Source organism: Dermacentor silvarum, chromosome 3 (assembly GCF_013339745.2).
Source record: "Dermacentor silvarum isolate Dsil-2018 chromosome 3, BIME_Dsil_1.4, whole genome shotgun sequence".
Lineage (NCBI taxonomy): Eukaryota > Metazoa > Arthropoda > Arachnida > Ixodida > Ixodidae > Dermacentor > Dermacentor silvarum.
The window spans coordinates 15,981,919-16,004,163 of record NC_051156.1 but is presented as its reverse complement, the minus strand read 5'-3'; the positions used below and the strand labels follow the sequence as shown (position 1 = coordinate 16,004,163).

At 48.1% G+C, this 22,245-nt stretch overlaps 1 protein-coding gene across 2 annotated transcripts in view; it reads left to right on the top strand.

The window, feature by feature from the left end:
• The window catches only part of LOC119445344 (focadhesin), a 377,760-nt gene extending 363,158 nt beyond the window's left edge, over positions 1–14,602 (top strand). For both annotated transcript variants that reach the window (XM_037709656.2, XM_037709655.2), the window contains exon 36: positions 14,411–14,602. In XM_037709656.2, the coding sequence (XP_037565584.1) occupies positions 14,411–14,554 (144 nt within the window). In that variant the 3' untranslated portion in view covers positions 14,555–14,602. The remainder of the gene's footprint in view (positions 1–14,410) is intronic.
• Positions 14,603–22,245: the final 7,643 nt, after the last annotated feature.

The window sequence follows — 22,245 nt, the reverse complement described above, 5'->3', positions numbered from 1 at the left end:
TTGTCGGACTGAAAACCTGCTGGAACCTGTGCGCTCTGTGCAGTCTTGACTAGGCAAGCGCTAGCCGTTCACGGTTAATTAAATACTCCCCGTAACATCTTTTTGGTGGAGGTTGCGGGCTCTATTCCACCCGGCCCTGGATCTTCGGAGTGGACGCCACCTTTCTCCCACCTCCATGGCCGAAGACAGTACGCAGTCATCGCAGCCCGCGCCTGCGGCGCCGCCGACCGTGGTCCTTTCGCAGCCCCTCGACCCCGGCACATTTTGCGGCACGGACAACAAAGACGTCGACGATTGGCTCCTCTTGTACGAGCGCGTCAGCAAGCACCACAGGTGGGATGAGACTCTAATGCTTGCCAACGTCATTTTCTACCTACGGGGCACGGCTCGGGTGTGGTTTAACACGCACGAAGAAGAACTTACAAGTTGGGACCTATGCAAGGAGAAGATGCGTGCACTGTTTGGCCGATCGGCCGCGCGCCAAATGACAGCCCGGCACGAGCTGGTGGCCAGAGCTCAGACGTCCACGGAGTCGTACGTCGCATACATTCAAGACGTACTAGCCTTGTGCCGTACCATTGACAAAGACATGCCAGAGACGGACAAGGTTGGCCACGTGTTGAAAGGCATAGCTGACGATGCCTTCAACATCCTCATGTGTAAGAACTGCACCACGGTTGACTCCATTATCACTGAATGCCGGCGGTTTGAACAAGCCAAAAGCAGGTGGATTACTCAGCGCTTTAACAGACTCCCGAATACAGCTGCGACATCCTCGTGCGATGATCCCGTGACGCCCCCTCCGTTCTCGCCGCCTAACAACTTGGCCAGGATTGTTCGCCAGGAGCTCGAAGCCATGGCTCCACCCGCTTATCAGGCACCTGCTCACGACCATTTGGCGACAATCTCTCTCATTCAGGCCGTCGTACGTCAGGAGGTTGCCAATATGGGCGTCGTATTTCCACAAGCGCCTAGTTACGCCCCTCCGCCCATGTGCGCGTCTGGTCCTCCCACTGAACACCACAACGCCCCAATTGTTGCTGCTGCCACTTCCGCTCCCCGGTTCACACCCCGCTACCGCAACCCTTCTGAGTGGAGGACGCCTGACGATCGACCAATCTGTTTTTCTTGCTCTCGCGTCGACCACATTTCACGCCACTGCCGCAATCGTCGGAATTACCGACCAAGTTTCCTCGGTGCCCGCCGCCAAGATCGTGGCCCGTACTACAGCACATCTTTTCTTGACGACCAACTCCCGGCCCGTGATCCTCACCATCTTTCTTTCTCAGAATCGACCTACGCCGATATTGCCGCACAAGGACACTGGTCCAGCCGATCGCCGTCACCTCAGAGTCGCCAGTCGTGCTCCCCTGAACGCCGTCGCTCTTCTTCTCCGGCTTCCTCTGGACACCACCCGGGAAACTGTGCAGCTCCGGGAGGTGAGGCTGCATTGACGACAAGGACCGCAAAACCTCTATCGACCCCTACTTCAAGACGCAATTTGCTCGGTGTTCTCGTCGACGGCGTGCCCGTTACTGCTCTCATCGATACTGGCGCCCACATATCTGTTATGAGTTCTACGCTCCGACGCCGCCTACGCAAAGTGCTGACACCTGCCATCTCTCCTACTGTGCGAGTAGCTGACGGCACCCGAACACCTGTTCTTGGCATGTGCACTGCCCGCGTTACTGTTGCCGGCCACCACACTTCAGTTCTCTTCGCCGTTCTCGACGCTTGCCCACATGATGTCATTCTTGGCATTGACTTCTTGAGCGCCCACTCTGCCCTCATCGATTGTTCTTCTGGCATTTTGCGGCTCGAACTGCCATTGTGTCCTGATGACACCGCATCAAGTAACGCTCGCCTACGTTCCCTGGAGTTTCTACGACTACCCGCGCAGGCTGCTACCTACGTCCTTATGTCACCGTTTCCCCCAGTCCCTGATGGTGAATATGTGGTCGCTCCCCTCACAGATCTGATCCTTTCGCGCAACATCGCACTTCCCCATACCGTAGTGCTTATTGCCAACAACAAAACGTTGCTTCCAGTCCTCAACTTTTCTAATTCGACCCATGTTCTTCCTCAAGGAATTTCACTAGCCGAACTGTCACCTTTGGAAGAATGTATTGTTTCTGCATTCGCTGCTGACGCTGAGACCGCGACGCAACCTGCCATACCGGCGCCAACCCAGGCACTTCTGGACAAAATGATATCCCCCGACCTCCTACCTTCCCAAAGTGCAGCACTCCGTGGTGTCCTATTTTCGTACCTGGACGTATTTGATGTTGCGAACAGTCCACTAGGACGTACACATGTAGTGACCCACCGCATCGACACTGGAGACGCCAGCCCCCTTCACAAGCACCCTTACCGAGTATCTCACTCTGAGCGCGAAGTCATCCAAAAGGAGGTAAAGAAAATGCTTGATAAAGATGTTATAGAGCCTTCCTCTAGCCCTTGGGCATCCCCTGTAGTGCTTGTGAAAAAGAAGGACAACAGCTGGCTATTCTGCGTCGATTATCGCCATTTCAATCGGGTAACGAAGAAGGATGTGTATCCTCTCCCACGAATTGATGATGCGCTCGACTGCCTCCATGGTGCCAAGTATTTCTCGTCGCTAGATCTCCGCTCGGGATATTGGCAAATTGCCGTCGATGACCGCGACCGCGAGAAGACCGCATTCATCACACCCGACGGCCTCTACCAATTTAAGGTTATGCCTTTTGGGTTGTGTAATGCTCCTGCAACTTTTGAACGCATGATGGACACTCTTCTACGCGGTCTGAAATGGTCGACCTGTCTTTGTTATCTGGACGACGTCATCGTTTTCTCGCCCAGCTTTGACAGCCACTTCCCTCGTCTGTCGGCCATTCTCGACATCTTTCGCCGGGCTGGCCTCCAGCTCAATTCGTCTAAGTGTACCTTTGGGCGCCGCCAGATCAAATTACAGTGGAATATCGATGATACGAATCTCACGGGGTCACGAAAAATATTCGTATTAGCCGAAATTCGTATCATTGAAACACAATTAAAACTAGCTAAATTATCAGATCAGATCAGATCGCGAAAATCGCGAGAAAAATTCGTTTTTGGCAACTACGCGTTTCGGTATCTGCAACGCCTAATCTACGCTGAATCAAAATGGTTTGGCTGAAAACGCACTAAAAGTGGCCGAAAAAGATTTATTCGTCAGTGCCCAGGGCGAGAAAACAGCTTTAAATCGCGCAAAATCACCACAATTTACGAAGACATATCTCGTATTTCCCGCCACCGAGCGCCGCCATCTTGGTATTGTTCGAAAGCTCAAAGTTTCGCCGTTCCGCTTCTCAATCGTCCGTCATCGCAATCTTGTAATAAACGCGCAAACACAAAAGCGCGGGTCTGCGATAGGTAGTCACACGGGCCCTCCGATGAAAGCGGGTCTCCGATTGGCTGCCGTGCTGAAAGGCGTCTCTCCATTGGTTGCTGCTGTGGCAGGGGCAAGATGGCAACCGCAGTTGTCTGCTTCGTAAACCACGCCGGCGTCTTCACTTTACACGCAGAATTCGGATTACTGACAGCTCCCAGGCTAGTGATGGATCGTCGCTTGTAGGAGAAGAAATTTTGGACGAAGCACGCCTTCCGAATACGGACGTGCAAGCCTCCTACGGCAAGAAAAAGTTGTCGCAGTTTCACCTGAAAGGTGAAGAATCAATTGCGATAGCAAATTTGTAGAGAGCTATACGGAGTAATGATAGTAGCTTTATCAGCTGTATAAACTTGGACATGCAGCAGCACCGGCAACACGCAGAACTGTTGTCGACGCCGTCGGCGTTTTGCCCGCGTTCGCACAAAATGCGTGCGGCGTTGGTGACTGTTGCCGGAGCCTCTGATATAAATAGGTACTTGGTGCCGCAGCTAAACGTCCCCTCCCTTCCCCCCCCCCCCCCCACGGCCTTTCGTGCGTCAGAAGAAGGCGCGTTTGCTCTACATACATGGTGATTGTAAAGGAGGAAAGAGACGCCTACTTCTGCAGCCCTTAAGGGAGCACTGCACAGAACGCGCGTTTGTTCTCCGCCGTGCGTTCACTCCCCGTGAAAGCGCGCGTCCCTCGCGCCCTTTAACTCGCACATACAGCGTTCGGAGGCGCGCGGCGACGATTTCATCTCGATTGACGTCATACGGAACCTCACGGCGACGGCGACGCCGACGGCAGAAATCTGCTTTGGAGTGTCCATATAATTGCTATCGCAATAAAATACGGCGATTAGCGGGAGAAGCGGAGGAGCACCCGACTGAACGTGCCGCGCTACCTTGCACCGTGGATTACGTGCTGCGCTATCTTGCACCGTGTCACTACAGCAGCAAAACCGACAATCGCCCTGTGCCATCGGCACCGATAACGCAGTCGACGGAAGACGCGCCAACGGAGGCTCCCTACAGCCGCGCGAATCAGCCGAGATCGTATCTCGGTAGACATAGCTCGCTGCGACTAGGCAAAATGGCGCAAACACAAAGAACGCGGCCTGAAGCACAGCAGCCCCTGCGTCCGATGGGCGGCCGCCGAAGAGGAGGAAAAGCACAAAAGCACCAAAAGTGCCACCGCTTCAAACTCTTCGTGCCCAGTCGAGGCCTCCGCGCTGTCCGTCGCCGTGTCCGCGCCTCCGCACCAAAAGACAAAGGGAGAAAGCGCGTGACTGCGCGCTGTTCTCTTTCACGGCCATCGGTGGGGCGGCGTTTATTCGTATCAACCGACGCAGGTCGAAAATCGATTTGTAACAACCGCTCTCGAGCACGTTGCAAAGTAATGGGGCTCGGCCGGGACCATGTAAAACTTCGTATCATCCGGAAATTCGTATTAGCCGTGATCGTATCATCGAGATTCCACTGTACTTGGACACTTAGTCGACGCTACTGGTGTCCAACCAGACCCTGACAAGGTCCGTGCCGTCCGCGAGTTCCCAGTTCCACGGTCCACTCAAGAAGTACGCAGCTTTCTTGGGCTCTGCTCCTACTTTCGCCGCTTTGTTCTCAACTTCGCAGACATTGCTCGACCCCTCATGGACCTACTCAAGAAGGATGCGGCCTTTTCTTGGGGCGCGGACCAAGCGTCTTCCTTTGCGTCGTTGATTTCTGCCCTCACTACACCACCTGTGCTGGCTCATTTTGACCCGGCTGCTAGAACAGAACTTCGCACTGACGCAAGCGGCCATGGCATTGGTGCTATCCTCACCCAAACACAGAACGGAGCCAACCGTGTGATAGCGTATGCTAGTCGTCTTCTGTCACAGTCGGAGAAGAATTACACAATCACTGAGCGGGAGTGCTTAGCTCTCGTCTGGGCTGTCGCGAAATTCCGTCCGTACCTATATGGACGGCCGTTCGTGGTCATAACAGATCATCATGCGCTCTGCTGGCTTTCAACACTCAAAGACCCCACAGGGAGGCTCGGCCGTTGGGCATTACGATTACAGGAGTACACGTTCTCGGTAGTGTACAAATCTGGCAAGTTGCACAATGACGCCGATTGCCTCTCCCGCCATCCCGTTGAACCATCCGACTCCACTGAAACGGACCCCGACACCTATGTCTTGGCGATAACAGACTTCACCCATGTGGCCGACGAACAACGTCGAGATCCATCTTTGCTCTCTCTTATTGACCGTCTGCAATCCGGCACCCTCGACCCTTCCCTCAACATGTTCTTGCTTCAGGATAACGTTCTTTACCGCCGCAACATGCACCCCGACGGCGCAGAACTCCTGCTCGTTGTCCCGCATCATCTGCGCAGGGATGTCCTCATCCAGTTTCATGACGCCTCCACTTCCGGGCACTTAGGCGTCTCCAGAACTTATGATCGCATACGACGACGCTTTTTCTGGAAGGGCCTTTATCGGTCCGTTCGCCGCTACGTAACATCTTGTGACCTGTGTCAGCGTCGGAAGAAACCTGCGACTCTACATTGACGTTCCAGCCGAGCCATTTCATCGAGTGGGCGTGGACTTGCTGGGTCCCTTTCCAATTTCCACGAAAGGCAACAAATGGATTGCAGTCGCTACGGATTATACCACTCGATTTGCAATTACTCGAGCGTTGCCAACCAGCTGCGCCACAGACGTAGCCGACTTCCTACTGTACAACGTCATCCTCCAACATGGTGCTCCACGTCACCTGCTCACAGATCGCGGTCGCTGCTTCCTGTCTCGCGTGGTTGACGATCTACTTCGATCATGTGCTACTCATCACAACTTCACGACCTCATATCACCCTCAAACTAATGGACTCACCGAACGCTTAAACCGTACACTGACCGACATGCTTTCCATGTACGTTTCCGATGACCACCATGATTGGGACGTTGCACTCCCGTTCGTCACATTTGCATACAACTCATCGCGTCATGAAACTGCCGGCTACTCACCCTTCTATCTTCTCTTTGGACGCCATCCCTTACTACCCTTTGACACCTTGCTCCCTTCTGATCCGGCCTCCACGTCCACGACTTCCTATGCGCAAGATGTCATCACGCGTGCGCTCGTCGCGCGCACAGTAGCCCGCGCTCGGCTCACGTCATCGCAGACCGCACAAAAGGCCATCTACGATCGTCGACACCGGGATACTGATTTTCCAGCGGGCTCTCTCGTCCTTCTCTGGCTCCCATCTCGTCGCGTCGGCCTGTAATGTCGCGGTACGTCGGACCCTATCGCGTGCTGCGCCAGGTGACTCCTGTCACCTATGAGATATCTCCCATGGCATCCACCTCATCGACTGCCGCACCGCGAACTGACATCGTACATGTTTCCCGCCTCAAACTTTACAACTGTGATAATCCATTTTGATCACAACAAGCACCGGGACGGTGCTTCATCGGCCGGGGATAATGTCACGAGCAATGGCAAAGACAAAGACATTGTAGTGGGGCTGGGTCAGAGGCTCTCTTGTCGGACTGAAAACCTGCTGGAACCTGTGCGCTCTGTGCAGTCTTGACTAGGCAAGCGCTAGCCGTTCACGGTTAATTAAATACTCCCCGTAACAATATTAAAGGCTGTGAGGCTGGCATAGCCACTCGAGAACTGGACCAAGCAAGAAGCGATCGCGAGTCCTCGAGAAATGCAGCGCTGAGAAGGTACAACCAATGCGTCTCCGTCGACAATGTCTGTTGATTCAACGGTAAGAATACGTTCTTCGTCTGGTGGGATAATAAAATCCGCTGCTGCAATGAGGTTGGGACACGGGGAATCGAAAACGGGATAAGTCTCGGTGTCGCTGATGTGTATGCTTGGGTCGTCGCACGAAATTAGTACAGAAGCAGCGGACAGGAAGTCCCATCCTAATATCATCTGATGAGCGCACGTCGAAAGCACCGCAAGTTGCACATGATGACGAATACCGTCTATCAGAACGTGAGCTGTTCACTGTCCGATAGGAAAGATGGGAACGGCATTGACTCCACATAGGACCAGATCAACATACGGTGTTTGCACTTTTTGCAGAAGAAAGCACAGTGCACGATGCATAACAGAAATAGCGGCTCCAGTATCTACAAGGGCGTCGACAGAAACACCTTCCACACAAACCGAGAGCAAATTGGCGGGGCGAGCAGGAAGAATTGGGAAAGTCCGACACGATGCAGTTTCTCCTCCAAAAACTGCAGCCTCTAGTTTTCCGAACGGGTGTCCAAAACATCGGAAGCAGCACGCAAGGGTGATAAGGAACGGCGGTAAGGTGAAGGAGAGCGACGCCAAGGCGAGCGGGATGCCCGAACCATGTCCTGGGAAGGTGAAGGAGAGCAACCAGAAGAGGTTGTGTACGGTCCGGGAACGTAGGAATCTAACCCTGGTGTCCTGTCTCGCTCAAAGGTGGCGTAGCCTCACCTTTCACCTGGGTGACGCCCGGGAACGTAGGAATCAAACCTAGGTGCGCTGTCTCGCTCAAGGGTAGCATAGCCCCGCCTTTCATCCTGCTGACGCCGACGGCAGTAGCGAGAAATGTGGCCGCGAATACCGCAGTAGAAACAAACCGGTCACGACGACCGCCACGGAGAGTAGTACGGCTGTGCAGGAGTATTCGCTGCCAGCACAGCTAGGGGGGGTCGCGGTAAGCTTCGGCAGGTGGAGACTCAACGGTCGAAGGAGGCCGGGAGGCAATTTCGGCATAACTTGGCGGACGGAATGGTTCGGTAGACTTGTCCATTTGGGTGTTTGTCATCGACGCCAGTTCGTCCTTGATGATGTCACGCACTCCACAATGAGCGAGGCGAACGGTCGCAAGCGTCGCAGGTCCCGAAAGACGTCCGTGAAGTTCCTCCCTGTTGAGAGTACGTATCAAGGCTTGCAACTTGCATGAGGCGCGTGGCAGGCGAATAGACTGGAGCGTGTCTAGACGTTGGCATGCTGTGATAATATCACCATCGCAGTTTGGGCTCTGCTTGACGAGAGCATTAAAGGCAACTGTGTTGATGCCCTTCAGTATATGGCGAACGCGGTCAGCTTCCGCCATGTTACTCTGTGCGCGGCGGCAGAGAGCGAGGACGTCCTCAATGGTAGGATGTATAGGACTCGTCCTGTTCTTGTATGCGCGTTGCCAGCCTCTGTTTCGCGATTTTGGAGCATCCAGAATATATATATGCTTGATTTCAAAGAAAGATATGCCGTTTGCCTTGAATTGTTAACCTTGCGTTTTGTGTTTATGCCACGAAATTTTCCGACCAACGAGAGGTATACAGCTTGGCTGTCAAAATTATGCGTGGCTCTGCTACCGCAAACACCAGAGACCAGCGGAGCTGGGGAAAGCCTAGCAAATTAGTGGCAAACCACACACTTAGTTTCCTGGCGCTCAGGATTTCTACACGATGTTCTGCGTAGTATCGCGATGAATTCAACTGGCCATGTTTCACAAGCCTCCGGATCTTCATTTCTTCGCCTACGCGAACTCTCGGCTTCCCTCAATCTAAACTCGGGATCTTCTCTTCTGCGAATCTTCTGCGACGCTTGGTTTCAGCTTCCCTAGCACTCGCTTCAGTCTTTCGGAAGCAACTAGCACGGCCGCTGGATAAAAATTACTCCATCTCCCGCTAAAGGGAACCATGTGTGGATGCGAAGCAGCGGGGTGATCGTTAGCTTAAGCGCTGATCGTTGGTCTTGCGACGTTCCATGTTTCCGTGACACAGAGCATGTCTGCTTTGGTTAGCACAGGATCACGTTCGATGTCTCTGGCGTGTGCGTTGAGGGACCGGCTGTTTAGCAGTGCTATAGTGAACTCCGTTTCGGGGTCGATGTCTTCTCGGAAAGCGCGGGGGTAACGCTGAGTGACGGTGTCGAGACGATGGTTGTCGAGGCGTTTGAATTCGTCGATCATGTTCTTGTCCACGTTGTCGTTCTTGTGGTAGAAATGATAGTCATCGGCAGCGTTACCGGCGCTGCTCAGGAGAGAGAATGAGGCGTGCGCGCTCTGTCATTTTCATACCGCGGAACTACCGTGGCGCCCCCAGCGGAGTATGCAGCTGTCGCACCACCTGTCGTGCGCGCCGCTCCGTAGAGTAGAGGATTCCTAGAGGACAGAAAGGTTGGAGCGTAGGAGAGGAGAGAGAGGGGGAGGGGACGCGCATGTGCTCTTGGAGTGTGGGACGCAGGCGCCGCTCCATAGAGTAGAGGATTCCTAGAGGAGAGAAAGGGGGGAGCATAGGAGAGGAGAGGGGGAGGGGACGCGCATGCACTGTGGGGTGTGGGACACCGTGGGACGGAAGGAGGGATGGACAAAGCCCCCGCCATAAGCTGCTTCGCATCTAAAAAAAGGTGCGGCCCGTTGCGTGGCGCCGAAACGGCGTCTCGGGCCTAGTTCTGCTCACGCCCGCTCTGGCGCCACTGCTCGGGTACAGCCGTTCACGGAGAAGCGTTTCCAGAGCCACGTTTGTACGCGCGACAGTGACTCTAATCAGGCCGTAAATAACGAGCTGTATAGTTGCACATTACAGGTTGAATATTAAAGTCCTTATTAGAAGTGCCGATTACGCCAAATATGTGAAAAGTCTGCCCTAGGAGTGCCAATCTTTTATAGAGTGAGCCTCAATGCTCTCCATGAAGGCTGCCCGCTCGACTCGCATGAAATGAAAAGAAGTGCTCTATTATGAATAATCAGGACTGGATTTACGTGTTTCTTCAAGACGACTTCAAAACGATCGATCGCGTTTGTTTACAAGATAATGAATGCGAAGGTATCGCTCAGCGAAAACAGTCCACGGCGCCGCACCCGATCCAGCCCAGCTTCGTTCTTCTCTTCAGCCGAACTCCGCTCGCACGTTTCAGTATTCTCTCTACGCTGATAGTGGCACAGCCACTATAGGTAGGTAGGTAGTCGGAAGAATCTTCACCCCGTTTTTATAGGGGCAAGACTGCGGGCTGCTCCCATGTTGGGACAGGAAGGCCAAGCCTCACCGCCGCATCGTGGGCCTTCTGGACAGCCCGGAGTTGATCAATCCATTCATGGCTCTTTTTACATAAAAAAAAGGTGCGGCCTGCCGCCAGTTGGCGAGCGCGTCTCGGCTGAGTTGACAGTTGCGGCCGCTGTTTTTCCTGAGCTCACACACAAAAAAATTTTCCTGGGCTGCGCGTTCTTTTTTTTTGTATGTGCGGCAGATAACCGGGAAATAAAGTCGGGACTGCAGTTGGAAGCACAAGCCCAATATTCGTGTTCTTTTTATAGTCATTCTCAGTAAAATGTAATGAACATACCAGCGACCTGTCGCTTGGCTCTCACTTGCTTCCTTCCCTGACGGCCCTTGGCGAGAAATATTCTTCAGCCACGCTTCCCGATGCTGTAGATCGCAGGGGAATTCGTGGTACTTCACAGTAGCGTCTCTTCTCGCGTTCGAGTTGCACAGCGGCACACAACAGCTTCGCGGCATCACACCGCTAGAAAAAACCATCTGCCACACACGCGCACACCAGAGAACCGTACTCAAGCACAAGAAACGTACATGAGACAAGCTGCTCACACACACGATCACACAACAAAAGCACACGAGAATGCGCACGAAAAAGCACATCAACATGCATAAATCCTGAGGCAACCACATTATAGCACGAACCGGCGTCTGCCTTGCATACCGTAGCAGTGGTGCCCTCACCAAAAACAGCGGCCGCAACTGTCAACTTAGCCGAGACGCGCTCGCCCATTGACGGCGACGCAACGCAGCAGGCCGCACCTTTTTTTTTTATCCAGCGGCCGTGCAACTTGTTGAAACCTGCCTAGCCGCCGCCAGAGGCATCAACTGTAGTCAACGGGCACCATGCGCGTTCGGCGTTGGCAGCAGCTCTACGCGTCCCACTACCACATGCCTCACTCCTCCTCTCCACCTCGCATCCGCTATGCTGTGTGATGCTATTTTTATACTCTGCTTTCACTCTCTCTCAGCTCTCTCTCCCCGAGCTCGGCGAAGCTATTGCACAGCTAGTATGGGGTATGGAGTTTTGTGTTTACACACAAAATTTTCCGACCAACGAGAGGTATACATCTTCGCTGTAGAATGCTGCTGAGGAAGTCAGTTGCTGGCCGCATTGTCCAAGTCGCCGTGTCAGAACATTGGCTCCTACGACATTCCTGCTTCTACCATTGGTAATCACTTCAAGCCTTCATGTTACCTTTGGTGTTTGAACACCAAGTATGATACCTTCTTGTAGGAACCAAAGGAATCGCTGTGGAACGGTGACTGCTGGCCACTGACAAGATCTAAATTGTTTGACAAGATCTAAATTGTTTGATGATAGTAGGCGTGCTATCTCAGATGGCACATATTTTGCTGTTTCTTGATCTTTAACTTTGTCTATGTAGGATGTGTCTTTTACAAGACCATGATCAGTAGCACATACAAATCTAACTTTAAAAGAGTACTTACTGGACATTCTTCACTTGTCTTTTTTTTTTTTTTTTACATGAAAAGCGGTTGAAAAATTTCACGCAGAATCTCCTGTGGGAGTTATCTAAATGATGCGTAAGATTTGCTACTAATCACCTGCTCTTTTGTCGTCGTATTCTGCTGTGTTTGGTATAATTGCGAGAAACTGAAAGAATCGTGAAACGGAGAAGCGCGGTTGCAACACCGAAATGTTAACGTAGACGACGATCATGAAGAAGAGGCGAGTAGTAGCAATGTTCACTCATGTTATAGATAACTCCCAGAGGATGTCGACGTGGGATGAAGTGACGAAGAGAGATTTTGTAAATGGAGCAAATATATACATTTACTGTGTACACTGTCTCTTGTTTCGTTCTTGTTTCGTTTCTTCTTTATCTTCAGATTGGATGGTGGTACGCTTGGATGATGCTGCTGCTTCGTGAAAGATGAGCACTGGCCGATGCGTGATGTAGTACGTGATGTAATTGAACAGTGCCACATTTGGTAGACCTTGTACATAGACATGGTGGATGAAGTTGCCTCCTCTCGATGCGAACCATGATCAACCGTACTCCCGCGGCGACAGCTTATAGCGCGGCCGCGCGGGCCCTATCTTGAATGTAATGGGGACAGAGTGCGCGAAGTGCCCATGTGTGCTTTGTTTTCGCCGCTGAGTTCGCGTTGAAGCGAGAGGCAGCGCAAAGGTAATTTTGCTCGCTACAGCGGGCCCTATGATGAAAGCAATTGTCTTATGTGACGGATGGACGGGTTTTCTCGCTGGGTAGGCATGGAAATGCTAATGCATTTAAAACAGTCAAAGGCGTTTGCTTACTAAAACCAATATAACAAGTACCTGTTAAAGAATTATCTCTTCATATATTTGCAACAATACTATACCCACGCACCTTACTTTCGTGTCGTTGCGTAGAGGAAAGAAGCCATTACTCGACCATGCATGTGTCGCGTGTGCAGGTGGCGCCGTTGTCACTTCAGGCATGACGCAATCGGAGATAATTTTAGCCTCGCACGTGGCTTCGGCAGTGCGTCTGTCCGTCTGATAAGGAGTGGTCGCATTTGAGAGAACTCACTGTGCCATAGTAGGTATCATTTATCCAACTCAAACTGCTGTTCTTCAGGAGTTCGAAGGCCTACAAATATGCTGTATGTTGCAAAACCACGCTTGCTCAGCTATGCTCCCCTTACCTCCTCTCCCTGCGTTTGACACGTAAGGTCCCAAAATTTCATGAGGAGACTCAGGCAGCAAGACGGGAATATCCAACCCCTCTGACAGTGACGAAGTGCGTCCGTCTTCACGGGAAGCGCAGGAGCCACCACCATCTGCGAGTGCGACAGGCTCGAGCAGCGCAGGGAACTCCCGGGCGCCACCAGTATAGAAAGAGGGGGGGGGGGGAGGTGCGTCGTGTCTTTACCTTGTAGTGCCCAGACACCTTGTGCAAAACAAGCGGACCCACCTCGAATAGGGAGCGAGCACTGCGACTCTTTCATTTACCACACCAGTGCCGCCAACAGCAGCCGCTGCATTGGGCCACGGTGAAAATAAAAAATTTCAAAGGCAAAGAAAGAGACGTGCCCACACTTCATTACTCGCGATCTACTTCCAGCTTGGGGTTGTTCGTTCCACTGTGGCTTATCATCCCAGCACGGCCAACGACTGATCTCCAACACTCTTACCTAGCAATAAGCGGTCGAAAATATAATCCCAAATCTGAATTGCGGCCCTCCAATGTTGCTTCATCCGCTCGCTATAGGCTATGTTGCGTCGATGATGTCAACCGTGGCAAACTTCAGCGAAAGGTGCCTATATTGCATGAACAACGTCGTCATGCATAGCCTTAATTATTGCGGTACAACGACAGCGGATTTTGCTCTGCCTCATGATGTCACGATAATGTCAATGAAGCCAGGTGGATTATCTGAAGAGGTGGACGTGGAGCAACAAATCGCATTGGTCAGGTGTCTAAATTTAAATATTCACGAACTATCTTATCAGTTATCTCTAGGGTTCCAATTGTTAAATGGAAGCATGTACATTGTTCATCTTTTTTCGGTGATCTTTCACCAGCTAACAACTATTACAAAGCTATTGATCGGGGCAAGGGGCGCCTTCTTGTACCGGGACTTTCTCGAACGTTGTCGCCGATTCTGTAATAAAATAATTTTGTCTGATCAGATTGCATGCGCAGCGCGAATAGTGCTGTACATTCTGGAACTTACAGCACCAGCGATTATGATGACGATGAGTCATCTATAGACCCTTTTCATGGCGATCCCATGGGCGCGCTGCCATGTTTGATCACGTGGTAATGCGTCCATTGGTTGCCTCAGCTTTCACCTTCAAATCACATAAGGAGAATTAAGTGACTGTCAACTTTTCCATCGTTGGTGTTGCAGCGTGTGTCGTTGATTTGCAGCTGTTGGTGACACTCAGCGGGTAAGATGAACCGAGGAACTTGCGGCCATGTTTCGAGACAATTCAACTGAGAAGATGAGTGAGTTCATTTCGCCCACTGTGCGCAGGTGCTGGACTGGCTGTCCGAGATGCTGGCATTGGAGATGCCGACTGATGTTCGACAGCTGCTGCTTTCCTGTGCCTGCCGTCTACGATCCATGCCCGAATACGGAAGTGCTTGGACCCAGCTACTCGCTGGCCTGCGTGCCTGAAACCTGAGTGAAATAAACTGTGCCTTGCCATGTTTCCTGCCACGTAAACTGGACACCACTTGCTGAGGGCTTCTTGCAGTGAAGTTTTTTATCTTTGCCGCCGCATCCTCACCCGAGGTTGCAGCGGCAAATATATGAGTATAGAGCCTCTCTAATAGAGACGCTAGAAGATTTGGCCAAACCTAGCCACTATATCTCTTCTAAAAGCATAGGCGCCGACTGCGGCGGTCCTCCGAGGCCCGAGCCCCCTCTGGCGTTTCATTACCAGAGTTCTGCTACCCACATCGTTTGAGGTCTCTATCAACCTTTGCCTCTGTATTTTCACTTAAATTTTATTGTGGCTAGAAACTTGCTGCATCATTGTTGGCGCGGATGTGCACTGCTTTTATTTTATACTTGCGCTTTATTTCTGCAAATCCTGACAATAGACAGACAAGCGCATTAGTAGCACCAGCTCCGGAATTCACAGGACAAAGTTTATTATATTTTTTAAAGAGAAGGAGGTAACCAACTAACAATTATTTCTAATGGTATGGATACCCTATGCCTAGAGAATGGATATGTTGATGTATGTTCACCTCGCTTCAAATTGCTTTGCGCACGTTTTTGACCCTGAAAAAAACCTGCATACTTCAGTGACCCCTTCGGCAGAGTCTTTTATCAACGGCGTGTGAAATGCACGTGAATTATATGTGTCTCAGTATTGCTTCTCTTTCCAGTAGGCGATGCTAACAACTCACGAAAAAATTTTTAAAATAATTTACAACATTTATTAGGAATGGAAACATCGTCACTGGCATGTAGAGGTCACAAGTATATGTAATTCCCTCAGTAACCGATATGAGGCTAAGTCGGATTCATTCAAAATCAGAAAAATAGCAGTCATGAGCAGCAGCGCCTATGCTCAGACTCCCAGAAAAAGAAGAAAGAAAGAAAACAAGAGGCTGCAGTTGCGCTGAAAAGTCGAAGCAGTATTAGTGATATCGAAGTATAAGGCAATTGCACGAAAGATTTTACCGTTCGTGTAAGGGCCGCACCTGTGTATAGGCCGCACCTCCAACTTGACTGCCAGTATTTAAAAAGAAAGAAAAAGCCAAGCGAGAAGCAATCGCGTTCAGTGTGCTTATTCCGATCACGCTCAACAGCGTTCTTTCGCGCGTTGCTACTAGTTGGCGAGAGGAGGCGATCGCGGAGGTTTACGGTGGATTTCACAATCGTAGTTGGAAAAAATTACATCAAATAGCCCGGTCCCATGACGACAGAAAAGTGCAGCCCTTACACGAGTCTATACGTTAAATCGGCCATATAAATTTTAGTTAATATTCACCTACTACTTAAAATAACAAGCACAGTGGTTTGCATGGTCACACGGACCATGTAAACCTGTAAATATCTCACTGGATGACCACGAGCACTCGCTGTCGCAACGCAGGCAGTATGAAGAATGCTAGCAGCGGGGGCGAGCGGTTCATACAGCCGCGCGATACACGACAACTCCGAAAATTATATTCACAATCGTCATCTGCCTATCTTTATGTCCACTACAAGACAGCCTCTGTCAGCGATTCATTCATTCATTCATTCATTCATTCTTTATTATTAGAACATAAAATATACAATCTGAGTAATTTGTCAGCCCGCCAGAGCAAAGTTGCTTTTGAGCGGGACAGGGCAGTGCTTTGGCCTGAATGACACAGTTTTGTGCTTCAATCAAGGAAACAATAGGGAAAAAGTATGTACAGCAGGAAGATAAAAAGAAATGTCCATATATAGATACACATTTTCTTTATGTACCAAAAACCCGTAGTCCGCGAAAGCATCGATGCTTTTATGCGGACCAGTGTATAGTTTCTCTCAGCAAAGCATAGTACATGTTTTCTTTCACTTTTCCCCATTCCTCCTTTTCCGTTATCCTCAAACGCTCGACTAATTTCCAATTGTTGTTCCTGCACAAGCAATAACGTAAGTAATTGCATACTTCAGCAAAAAAAAAAATATATTGTGTGTACAGCACGACCATCCATTCCATCATATGTAGCAGTTAGATGTAGTGGTGAAATGTTTTGAAACAAAAACAGACACGAATATAAACACAAAGAACACAATATCCTAGTCCTTTTTATACAATAGTTAGCGAAATGATATTGTAAAAAAACTCCCATCCCATCGATTTCTCTTATTATTCCCAGTCGTTTGCCAGAACTGTGTGGTGTATGAAATTTTTTATTTTCCGGAGTGACGATACGTTGGTGACTTGTGGTATTTTGTTAAAGTAGAACGGTACATAAAATGCCCTCGTTCTTTTACCATAGTTCGTGAACGCTTTAGCCCGAACGAATGTCTCAATCTTGCGCAAATCCCTAGTTTTTACGTTTGTTTTAAATGTTTCATCAAAATAATGCTTCGTAAGTACTACCGAAAGAAAAAGTTGTTTAATATCAAATATCCCATGTTCTGCCATGAGCTCGCTGTGGCCAACAGCGCTGCTGTTTGTTCCGTATGTTATGTTATGCGTTATTTTCTGTATTATTCTATTTAACACGCTTAGCCTATATGGCGAGGCCAGTCCGTATATCGTGATGCCATATCTTAATACAGTTTCACCCAGAGCCTTATAGGTGAGTTTTCTTAAGCGAAGATCACATACAGATCTGATTTTGTAAATAACTGCGCATACTGTTCGGAGTCTTTTAGCTACATATTGTATGTGATTGACAAATGAGAAGGATTCATCGAAAATAATGCCAAGGTACTTTATTTTGGTAGCATACGGCATACTTTGGCACGAGCATCGATTGCAGTGCTCACTATGCAAGTATAGATGCTTGGTCAGTCCTACTTTTTCTGCGGGCTGTTGAAGCAAATAACTCTGTTTTTTCTTTGTTCACAAATATACGAGTATAGTTGTTCTCAAACCATGTCATTATTTTGCATATATCTTCTTGTAGTAAAGTAACGCTTTCATTAAAACTTTCATGGGGTAAGTATTAAAGCAGTATCATCCGCAAATTGGTATAACTTTGAGTGCTAACGATAGTTAGGCCAAATCATTGCACATACAAATTAAGAAGCAGTGGGCCTAGCACGGATCCTGTGGGACTCCATGCTTTATGTGAATTATGTTGCTGTCTATATTTTGAATTCGAATGACCTGATGTCGATTTTTCAAGTAGTCTTTTAAAACCTCTATGAATGGTCCGCGGAATCCCATTTGAGCTAATTTTCCAAGTAGTACTTCGTGATCCAACGTATCGAAGGCTTTTTTAAGATCTAAGAAAAGCCCAATTACCGTCTTATTTTTATCTATTTCACTATTCACTATGTCTGCAAAGTCTTCTAGTAATGTGATTGTGCTTTTCTTGCGACGAAAACCATATTGTGAGCTAGACAACAGATCGAATTTTTCGCAAAAGGAAACCATTTTTTTGTGAATAAGCTTTTCCAGAACACACGAAAATGCTGGCAAGATTGCTATAGGTCTATAGTTCTCGCACTGTTGCCTTCTCCCGTTCTTGTAAATTGGTCTAATCAAGGATACTTTCATTGCGTTAGGAATTAGGCCCGTCCGAAATACTTCTGAATAAATATATAGTAGTACACTTTTTAAACAAGTAAAGTTAAACAGTATCTCACGAAATCTAATCCCATCATATCCTGGCATTCTAGTAATGTTAAATGATCTTATTACATCCCAAAGGTCAAGATCAGTTACCTCACTCAAGTATGCAGAGCTGATATTTGTCTTAATTGCTATGTTGTATGCCACCCTAGGGGAATTTTCTCGAAGTTTGATAACAGTATTTGCAAAGCAGTTATTAAATTCGTTTGCTACTTCATCCATTTGTCGTCTTCGAAAATTCTTGCTTATGACTTCGTCTATGCTGCTCTTTGTTTGTCTGCCCGTTAGTGAATTTACTACGTTCCACGACTTTCTCAAGTTAAATTTACACTCATTCAGCTTGTTACTATAGTATTTATTCCTTGCTAGCCTTATTGTAGCCGTTAGTTTATTTCTTGTTTGCCTGAATTCTTCTCTCAGCTGTACGTCTGATTGATTGGCCTTACTTCGGCGCCACAGCTTTTCTTTGACGTAACTTAACTCTTTAATTTCATTGGTGATCCATGGCTTTTCTACTTTCCTTTTTTTTATAGTAATTACCTTTCGACATTTATCATAAAATGATTTCAATGTGACAATCAGTTTATCGTAAGCATGTAAATGGTTTAGTGTTAATAAGGTATCCCAATTAAATTCTTTAATTAATCTATCCATCTTCTGATTATCGAAGATATCAAACTTATGTTTAGTTTCTCCACGTAACTTGGTTATGTCATCACAAAACATTGTGAGAGCAATAAAGTAATGGTCAGCAACCTTTTCTTTCACAATACTTGTTACTGGTTGCATGCTTGAAACACGCGTTAGTATATGGTCTATACATGACGTCGTAAGTTTGTGACCCAAAAATTCTTCTCGCGTAAATCCTGTAATGTTGTTTTCTAATCCATAACTTGAAATGAGAGTCAAATAATCACTGACATATTTTTTCGTAGTAGAGTAAGTATCTATGTTGAGGTCACCTACGAGAATTATGTTGTCTCGTTTCTCTAGTGTCGTTAAAAGATGCTGTAATTCCCCCAAAAAAGTGCCTATATTTTTATCTGGTGGCCTGTAGATCGCGCAGATTATAAATGATGCATGTGCACTTTCGATTGATAACAGTAGTACCTCTGCCTCGTTGATTGTTATGGACCGTCTTTCGCCTAGCCAATTGTTTCTGACGTATACTATAACGCCGCCTCCTCTTCTGTCGTGGCGGCATACAGCAAATTGTTCAAAATCGTTCATTTGATATAAATTAACATTGAGGTCATCTACGTTCACTTCAGTCAGAATAATCACATCTAATGCATTTTTGTATGGCTCTAAATAAAGCTCTAATAAGTCCCAATTTTTATGTATGCTTCTGATGTTAATATGGATCAGGTCAAGGCATGGAGCTTTTTCTTCCTCGCAGGTGTATCTCTGTCGATAAGTGACCCAGTCTTTAATTGAGCTGGATTCTACTTCCATGTCTATGTCATTTTGGCTATACTCGCTTCATTTTCAATTCTGATAACTCCGGCTCCTTCTTGTTTTCGCGCAAATACTTTCCCGTTCTTCACCCACACGAACTTGTACGCTTTTTCTTTGGCGGCATTCTTTGCCATCCACAACTTCTTCACATATGACGTTAGGTTTTCATTTATGAAGATTTTATCCGACTTTAGCTGAAGCCTTTTGGCTAGCCATGTATCTCTGATTGATCTGTTCGAGAATCTGACCAGTATAGGCGGAGTCACCCCTGCCCGAACTCTAATTCTGTGAATGGCCTCTAGCTGCCCATCCATTGGCCTAGTCAGACCGAATTTGTCAGCACAATTGTTCAACACATCTCTAAGGTTTTCATTGTTTGACTGGGGTATTCCGTGGATTTCAATGTTACTTCTCCGGGAGTACTCTTCTAAACTTTCAATCGTTAGCTTCATCTGTGCGACCTCATCTGCCAGACTGTCTGATTTAGTACCTAAGTTCACGGTTGTTGTCTGCAGAGTTTTAATGTCTTCCTTTTGCGCTTCGATCGCCTTCAACAGCGAGTCATATTGTGAAGACATATGTTCAAGTGAGCTCTCCATTCCTACAATTTTTTTGTGTTGTTCTTCCAATTTAAACAATGTGTCATTATGTTTCAGCATTTGCGTTTCGGCGGTTCTTTCCAATTTTCCTAGGCGATCTAACACATTGCTTAGCTTCGACGACAGTGATTCAATTGAAGCCATGACGTCGTTCAGTGAAGGCTCTTTCGTCGCTCCCTTATCATTATCGTTCTTTTGCTGGTCATGCGGCGTCTTGCGAGTCCGAGTGTCGGCCGTTTTGCAAGTCTGACACGTCCACAATTCTACGTCAGCATTGCTCATGCTTTTGTAGGCAGTTTTAGTTACTCCTGCGCATTTGCCGATATGGTAGTTATTGCAGCATAGACCACATGTAATTCCATCGGAGGAAAGAGCCTTCATGCACACGAGACAATCAGAGTTTTCCATTTCACTCGTGTCAGCAAAATCAAAGAACGAACCAAAGTGCAAACAAAGCAAAAGCAAGCAAAAGTGAGCAAAAGTGCAGTCCAGCAACGCCCCTTTGATTAAAAAAGCAAAGAGAAACAAAAATTAGAGTTCATACCTAAAAAAGAGACAAAGCGTTTCTTTCTGTCAGCGCCGTTCAAGGGCCCCGCTGGACTGCAACGATGCGATGATCCGCTTCCCCTTTAAAGCATGTAGGGTCCAGGTTGTCACTTGCTCATTCGCTGCCGATAATGACGTCATCCGGTCTCGATGATCAGTGCATCTTCTTGCCGTGTCGCATCTCGTTCCCATGCAGGGCCGACGGTTGCCTAAAAAAGAGACAAAGCGTTTCTTTCTGTCAGCGCCGTTCAAGGGCCCCACTGGACTGCCCTGTGCATCTACAGGGTGTCGCAGCTATCACGCAGCACGACTTAAAAAAAGAAAAACGGCGTTACGCGAAGCAAACCTAGTGCGTATTGTTTCCAGTACAGTGGAGTAGCCGCCAGTATTTTTTTTCGTTACTGAGATTTAATTAATTGTAATTAATTATCTAACTCAAGAAGTACTGTCCATACTGTACAAGTACTGTGTCATAGGCAAGTATAAAATTAGGATAATTATCAAAGTGTCAATGAGAAAGTCGTAGCGCAACATGAAAAACTGCCTATACAGCTTTCTGTTGCTCAATACGTGCTACATAAAAGTTTTTCCGAGCATGAAAGAAGCCCGCGAATACACGCAAAGTGCCTCGAGCGGCCAGTCGTGCGGCAATTCTGCGTGTGTTCGCGGGCTTCTTTCATACTCGGAAAAACACATTTATGTAGCACGTATTGAGCAACAGAAAGCTGTATTGGGAGTTTTTCATGTTGCTCTACAACTTTCTCATTTACGCTTAAGCTTCGCCTTTAAGTGTGGAACGCGATAACATTCAAAGATCCCTGGCTGCTTATCAGACTTTTTACCCGCATATTCAAATTACAATCCGACGCTATCACGCCTGTAGGTTGTGGTTAAGTCCAGTGGTGTTGCCAGAAATATTGTTCGGGGGGGTCTCACGTTGCAGCGGGGCCTCCTCCTTTAGAATTTGTCGAGGGATCAAATACATGAATAATAACTGCATTGCCAATGCCATTGTATATTACATGCTGCAATCGAATTCTTGAACGCTACGCACTGTCAAGACAAGTAAAATATGTATTTTTTCATAAAAGAATATATTCCCATGTCCCAAAATTGTGGCAGAAATAACTGATATCAATTCTTCCACGTTTTTTGTCTAGTTAATAAGTAAAGCAAATATCACGCGAGCTTTAGAACTGTATCAGTTCTAAACCAGCAAAGCAGTGCATGCAGCTGATAGAAAAAACGTAAAAGCCATGAAATTAACAAGTTGAGGTCAAATATTTTGATCAATCTGTGTCATTCAATAAACTTGTGTAGATTTTTGTATATATGCAACGGCCAGAGAAAAACCTCAATGACGCTTTCCATAGTTCCGACATATTGCGCAAGAGCAGCTGTTACCGGTTGTGTATTGTGAGTAATTGCACTGAAATTATAGTCACAACAGAGATTGCATATAAAAAGCA